Source organism: Buceros rhinoceros, unplaced genomic scaffold (genome assembly GCF_000710305.1).
Source record: "Buceros rhinoceros silvestris isolate BGI_N320 unplaced genomic scaffold, ASM71030v1 scaffold9166, whole genome shotgun sequence".
NCBI lineage: Eukaryota > Metazoa > Chordata > Aves > Bucerotiformes > Bucerotidae > Buceros > Buceros rhinoceros.
This window is the reverse complement of record NW_010415769.1, coordinates 37,762-45,576: the sequence shown is the minus strand read 5'-3', so window position 1 is coordinate 45,576 and position 7,815 is coordinate 37,762. Positions and strand designations below refer to the sequence as shown.

Below are 7,815 nucleotides of genomic sequence, written 5' to 3'. Positions count from 1 at the left end.
GGAAAGAGTAGGATCATATTTGAGATAAGAATTGGTATGTGGTTCTAAGTGAGGTTTAGAAGAGTGCGTATTTATACTTCAGCACAAAATCACTGAGCGCTCTTGGAACTGGGATTACACTTTGCATAAACACAGTAGCACCAGCATATAATTTAACATCATTTAAAGTAGCAAAGTCTTGCTCTTGCAAGAAGTGCATGAGCTTTAGTAAGTAGATGTATTGACTGTAAAAATTTTTATTTTTTGGCATCTGGGGTTGGTGTTAGTGCCTTCTTTATTCATCTCTGGCCACCTGGGTTCCTGAAGTTTCTGTTCTAATCACAACTGAAAATGAGTGGTGATTTTTAATTTCTAAATGGTGATAATTAAATAGTTACTTACTAGGAGTGAGTTTATATATGCCTAGTAGTTGCTGGTTCAGAGAGCTTGTAGGAGCAAAATAACAGCAGGTGCTGAGTATCAGAAGTGAACTACATTGGCAGTGGTAACTCAGGCCGGCACAGCGACTTCGTGGCCATGTACTTTTCTTGACAACGAAAGCCCTGAGGTGTTTTTTTGCAGTCAGTGACCCAGTCAGTCTGTAAATGGAGGAATGGAGCCAAAGTCTAAGACAGTTTTAGGTCTGCATGAGGAACAAAATTGAGTCCTAAATTCTTACGTGATGCAAATGCTCCTGTGTAATATGCACTACGCTGTGTGACGGTATGAACAGAAATAACTAGATTTATAAATCCCTCAAAGGCAGGCTTTGCAATTGAAATCACAGCAGAGCCTTAGCTACAGAGTGCTTCTGGGAGCCATTATATAATAATGTCATAATTGTAAAATCTTTTACTGAGCATCAAGCAATAGGTCTTGTTTGTTTGTAAAAGGATTGAGGTCCTTAGAATTCTATTAAATTGTATCAAATTAGATGAAATTTTCCATGCATTTCATGGATAACAAAAGTCAGTGCTACTATAAGTGGTTGCATCTAAGTAAAAATTGCTGTTGGCATCTGTATTGATTAGGAATTCCCATTTTATGAGTATGAAAATAAGTGGTTTTTACACTGTTTTCCATGCAAAGAATTGACTAGGATACAGAAAAGATAAGAACGAACAGGTCAGGTTTCTAGTTAAATTCTACCAGCGACTGTTTTATAAGGTTACTAACCTGTAGGCTGTGCAGGCTTGTTAAAAGCATGGGGTTTCTTTCTTTTTCCTGTTGATAGCTGAGAGGCTATCTTTACCAGCTTTATGGCTGAGGATGTGCAAGTCAAAATGTTTTGTTACCCTAGGCTGTGCAGGAACCTGTATGAAGCCATGTGCCATCCGTGTGTGAACCAAAACTCTGACCTCCTGCAATTAAACCCCTGGTTCTCCTTCCCCCAGGCAAGAAGGTTAATCAATTCCAAATGCATATAAAGTACCTTCAGCATTTATTCTTGTAAATGGAGAAAGAACAAGGGAAGGAAAAGGAAAAATTAGCATGTTGATCAGATAAGTTTAAATGGCTTATGATGAGCAAAATGCAGATAAATACTGAAAAATTAAAAGAAACCAAAATTCAAATTATAACCCTGATTTCTTCTGCATAACTGAAATTTTGAAATCTCTTCATTTTCCCCCTATTAAGAATGCTAATTATCAATGAGGCCTTTAAGACTGCTTTTCTGAAGGGATTTTATGTACAGGGGATATTCACAATCTTCCATTTGGTCTCAAACAATTTCTGTGTGGGTAAATTTGTCCCATCTATTTGTCATATTATTGAGGTTTGTTTGTTTGTTTGTGTGTGTTTGCTTTTTTTATTTCCAGCAGTTGTAATTAGAGAAAACTATAATATAATGAAGTCAGCAGTATATGAGCAAGCACCTGAAGTCAAGCCAAGAGGCTGTGTCCTTTGATTCCTGTAGTAACAAGTCACCTCTAAGAATGTTGTCTTGTTTATGCAGCCCCATGTCTTTAAGTATGTCGCTGCAGGGTTTTCAGCCTACGCAGGAGCCTCTGAGATTGAGGCAGATTCTGAGAAAGGGATGTGATGTGTGGTGGCTGAGCTTTTGTGTCCTTACACATTCCAAAGGATGTGAGAGACTGATACAAATCTGATTGCATGGAGGAGAGTGCGGAGAACAGTTCCTCTCTGTAGTTTCCCTGAGTAAGACATGACCCCTTACCCTGGGTGAGCTGAAAGACTCTCAGTGTTTACACGTAACTGCAAGGTAAAACAGTTTGTCTCCTGCCCATGTCTAGCCCACCTTGGGTCCATGGTGTGTTCTGTGCAGGCTCTATTCCAACAAGATGTCAAAGCAGAACACTGATAGCTATTCTGTGGCTTGTGTCAAATGAGCTTAGTTGTCTTATTCCCAGGTGAAAAAATTCTGTCAGTGCTGTAATTGTTCCCTTTGGCAAACAAAAAAGAGATTTGAAAAAAAAAAAAGGGATATGAAGTTCGAACTGTTGTCACCTAGAAGTGTTTGTGTAATAGGAAACTAAGGTATCTAAAGACAATGTATGTATTTCTTGTGCCTCTAAAATAGTGTGGGGGTTTTGAGAGGGAGGCAGTATTTTGATTTCAAGAATCGCTAAGCCAGCTTTGTTCACAAGCCTTAAGTTTGCTTTATGTATGGTGTAATAACGTTATTGTTTTAAATTTACTAGATCAAAGTTACAGATGGTTCTTTTTCATTAATACAGATTTGCCAAAACCTCAGCCTTGCATATAACTCATTCTAGGCTGTTTTATAGGTACTAGGCAACATCACTTGCAGCTGCCAGGTGACTGGGAGAATGTGGAAGGTCGATAAATGCTTCAGCACAAATATTCAGCAGTTATTTGCCTGTCAATAATGAATTTATGAAGCCACCTAGATTTAAAAAGAACCCCGAGGTTTTTAAAAAGAAACAAACACCCTTAGAACATTTATTTCTTCCAAAATGTAGTTAGTCTGACTGAATTTTCTTATCAACAAAGAGCATTTGAGAACGCTTCTTACTTTTCCAGTTAGTTCCCAGTAGTTCTGCAGTTAGTTCCCAGCAGTTCTGCAGTTAGTTCCCAGCAGTGGTCTGCGACTTAGAGCAATACCACTAATATGTTTTTTTAATACAGATGCAATATTCTGCTTCAGTAAAGAAAGATCCTTTAAGGAATTTCCAAACAAATTTAAAAAGAAAAAAAAGACTGATTTCTTCTGCTTCCCAGTCCTCTATCCATCTGTTGCTGAGTTAAAGAAATTCTCGTACTGTTCTTTGTTCAGAGCTGAATTTGCTAGCTCTTAGATTTGCTAGCTCACTTCTAAAACAAAACTTCATCAGAAAAAGTTTCCTGTTCACTTGATCATAGTGAGCTATGGATAGGTAGATACAAAAAAATTAATGAGGGAGCACAGTAAGTTATGCATATATATGCGTGTGCACTGGTCTACACTGGCATGTCCACTGGAAGATCTTTCCTTAATAGCTTCCGAGTAATAGTGTCATTTTCAATTTTTTAGACAACCAGATAGATACAAATTAAGCTCTTGACAAAAAGGTTTTCACAGAGGTGAATGATGGTTATTTCTAGACTGTCACCAACTGTAATAAGCTTTTACTAGTTAATTGTTGCCCTGCAGACAGAAGCAGATTTGATGCTCTCTGCTAAAGGTGGTATCAATGTCATTTCCTTCAACTTCTCTTTTCAAATTTTTCTCATTTATTGTTACCAGCTATTTACTGGAATAATTTTTTTAATAATCATGATCCCAGAGAACTTCTACAAATCTAATGACATCAGCAACAAGGTCCAATCCAAAGTCTATTAAAACCAATAGAAAGAAAATTTCCTAAATTTCAGTTGTTTCTGGACCAAGTCTTTCCAGCAGGACTGATTCTGTATTTTGTTCACACAATTCTCAAAAGTGAAGGGAAGTTACCCACTTAGACCCATCCTTTCAGAAAAAAGGTGAGTCCTAGTATTATCTCCCTTCTGCAGTCTCTGACAGGCCGGAGAGCATCAGCCACCTTGGGTGGCAATGATGTTATAGGGCTTAAAAATACATTAGGTTAAAATCTCAGCAGTTAACCAAAGGAAAATGCTGCTCTTGTGCTTGTTTTCATGGTTTTTGTTGTTCTGTATTCTATTTCAGGGTGATATAAGGTGGTGGAAAAAAATATAGAAAAATGCAGACTGTAGAAAAAGGGATTGCTTGCAATAAAACCACCTGTTTTAAGCGTGGCAGACATTAAGTTTTATGAAGGGCACCTGCAGCCCCAGCTGCCTGTGAATTCAAGGTGAATTTAGGTTGTAGATTCTGGAAAAAAGAAAAACGGCTTTAAGCATGTTGCTTTGCCCTGCATTTGTTCCTGACCCAAAGACATTGTAAAATACTGTGTCTTTAAACAGCTTTCAGTCTGAATAGCAGCTTGCCTGGTAGTTACTTCACATTGTCAGATGTGTTCTTACGATCGTTGGCACTGTATTTTGTTGTGGTAAATTGCAGATTAATGTGCTGTTTCATGAAACAATTCTCATTTAGGTCACTGGTACTGATCAGCAAGTATCTGAATCAAGCTTGGGTGAGAGGAACATGACCCTGGACTTCAGCACACAAGGTGATCGTAGCATTGTGTTTGTCTGCTTGAGAAAGATGTAGGATTTTTGAGTGGACTCTTCCTTCTCTTCTGCTTTTCCCAATGGAGAAAGAAGGATTTGCTTTGAGATTTTTCACGGCAAGAAGAACCTTTTCACAGTTATAAACTGACGTGGCTGGAAATACAGAGGAGAGTTTTGCTCAACAGAGCACGCTCTGTAAAGTTCTGTGAGGCAGATAGGGCAACTGTCATTTCTCTTTAAAGAGTCCTGCATGAAACTGGCATTTGTTTCTCTTTGTTAGCAGCCATGGGCTGCTGATAGTCCACTTGCTTTATCCATAGAGTAGTTTCCTGCATGGCTTCCAGAAGCCTGAATAGGAAGCTTGCCACCTGAAGTGTGACATTACAGACATTACAGCCTCAGGGAATCATGGAATGTTGATCAGTTTGTATGGAATAATTATTTTAGTAAAACTTCCATTAAATACTTCTACGTTGTATTCATATTGTACTAATGAGTAGATTGACCGGGTGTTCTCGGTAAACTTACGGGCAGAGAGGTGGTGGCAGAGTGGTCCAAGAAACAGAAACAGTCCTCCCTCACCTAGTGTCCAGAATATCTCACAGATTAGTGACGAGTATCTGTTCCTACTCAAGTATCTGTTCTGTGGATAGGATTTCAGAGCCGCCTTTACTGCTAAATATTCATTCTTTTTCAAACCCTGGTATTTGACAACTGCAATGGAGTGTGACACCGAAAGTAAGCAATTTTTAAGTGCTGCTGCTAACAAGGGCTGTGCCTACAGAGCTAGTTCTTCATGTTCTTGGGTACCTTTGGGTTTCACATCCACATATGAGTCTACATTTTAAGGCCAGTGCCAGAGTTTTGACTGTTGGGACCAGCTCTCAGGCCAGGATTTTGACGTTGCATACTATGTTGCGTGCACATGAAAGGGAACTAGGAAAGTCCTCAGGCATGTTTTATTAATGTAAAATCAGTCACATGTCACCATTCCATGTCTTTTGAGCACTGATTTCTTCTCACCTGCTTCAGGCCCCTCCATCTGCTGTCTCTAGTGCCAGAAAAGCCATGCCTGTTGGGAGAGTTTGAATAGTAAGAAGCTGTAAATACAGTTTAGGGCCCTTGAGTCCAGGTGGCAAATGGTACAACCAACCACACTCTAGTTATCAGTTAAATTAAATCAAACCAGAGAGAGTGTGGACAGTGAAGATCTGTCCTCTGAAGACAGGTACAAACTGGATGCTTTCACGTACATTCTTTTCATACATTTACACTCATTACATGTATTTGTAGAGATGACAGAGGAAGTGATGACCATCTCAATTTTTAATAGAAAGGGCTTCTAAGATAATGAGAGCTTGCATAAAATGTTTAGCTTCTGTCTGAAGTGTGTGTGTTATGTATTTGTATGCCAGAGATACTCTATGATGGTGAATTCTCATTTGTAAAGAACTTGGATATATGCTTCAGGGAACTGCCGAATGGGTAGAAAGTGTTAGGTGCAAAGGTAATATTGCAGCAGTGATAGGTTTAAAAACTATCAGGGCCATGTTTTTTTCAGCATTTGTGTAAAGTTTTACTTTTTCTACCACAGGCAGTCTCTCACTGTATACCAGAGAAACCAGCAGTGAAAGAGCTGTTCCTGTCCAAATGTAGTTACAGATAATACTTTGGTATCAGTGCTCAAGCATGCTTATTAGTTGAAGAAAATACTCAAGGATAGCACAGATTTTCTTTTCTGAAGGATACTAGAAACAAGTAAATGACTTCAGTCTTTCTTGCTTTGGCATTGCCATCTGAAAGCTTTTGAATAATTATTGGTGTACTTGCCAATTACTAAATATAAATTGGAATAAATAAAATATAAATCAGGGCCAGAGGGAGTGGGAGGAGGGCAAGAAGCCTTTATTCTTCTGTGACTCTCTTGTTTTGCAGCTTCCGTTGAGAGCTCCTCTTTGATGGTCTCCGAGGCTGTTGATATCCCAGACCATAGCTACTCCTCTGAAGATCTTTGTTCGCTGGAAGTTCAAGGATCTCTCCATTCTGCAGATCTTTCTCCCTACTGTACAACCCCCAAGGGGGCTACGGACCAGCACTCCAGCCCTCTGGATTACCGCACCCGCTGCAGGTTCCACAGAACTCGCTCAGAGGGTTTTCCTGATGAGGATGACAGTTCCCACAGCCGAGCCTCTACAGAGAAGTCTCAAGGACAGGAGAAGAACTGTGCCCACGGCAGGTCCTTGCACTGTTCCTCAGAGAATTTCAGCCCCTCAGAAAGGGAACTGCAGAGTTCTGCTCAAGAGAACAATTCCACACCACTTTTGAGGCAAAAGAAAATCTGTTGTGTGGACTTTAGCCAGGCTCCTGTCCCTTCCCAAACCTCTCCCTGTTTTGGGCCCGCAAATACTTCATCATACACGAGCAGCCACGAGAGTGCTGTCCAGCAGCATCACATTACAAAATACCGAATTTCAAATATAGTCCGATCAACTAGTGACCCTGTATCCTGTTCGTCTTACACAGAAGGTAGGTGTAGTGCCACAAGGCTCATGGAGCATGGAACAAATGAGCAGTATGTGATTTATGCAGCAGCTGGTGCTGCTGGAAATGAAATGTTCCAATGAGGGTTGACTTATGAGTGAAGGATTTAGTTTCATGTGCATTTTCTATATTTGAAAATTTTTAAGAATGGAAATAGGCAAAGTGAGTGAGTGAAATTAATTTTGGCTTTTCTTAATTGTACCAGCCTTTCTGTAGTTCTCAGAAAACGATCTCTTGAGAAAACCACCTCTCTATACTGCTGTATAGAGAAGCTACACTAAGAAGTTGAGTGGCAGCTGGGGTCTGTTCAGGAAACTATTAACTGAGCTGTCATGCAACACACTACAGCAGGCTGTGTTTCCCGAGGGTGACACTGACATTGGCAGTATTGGTGTATGTCAGAGGCAGTAAGAGTGTGACTGTGGCGGTGAGCTGGAGTGCATGGTGGGAAGTTCTAAAGGACAAAGAAATGAGAGATGAGGCACGTGACAAGCTGATAAATGAAAAGGAAAGCTTTTGACTGTCACAGCTAAACAACTTCTGCTATAAATCTCCTTTCAGACAAGTAGGGAATAAGAGAGGAGACGTTGTTAGCTGAACAGTGTATCTTCAAAAATATCTGCTTGTTAGTGGAAAAGAAATGTTTGATTTTGAGAATGGCTTTATTATATAATATTATGAATGTAAAAACTTCTCGAC

The 7,815-nt window shown here is 39.7% G+C and overlaps 1 protein-coding gene across 1 annotated transcript in view; it reads left to right on the top strand.

Annotated features, from left to right (window-relative positions):
• LOC104494668 (protein FAM189A1-like) overlaps positions 1–7,815 on the top strand; it is a 28,453-nt gene that overhangs the window by 12,721 nt on the left and 7,917 nt on the right. Inside the window, exons 4-5 of the mRNA XM_010137534.1 lie at positions 4,499–4,574; positions 6,511–7,101. Of these exons, the coding sequence (XP_010135836.1) occupies positions 4,499–4,574; positions 6,511–7,101 (667 nt within the window). The remainder of the gene's footprint in view (positions 1–4,498; positions 4,575–6,510; positions 7,102–7,815) is intronic.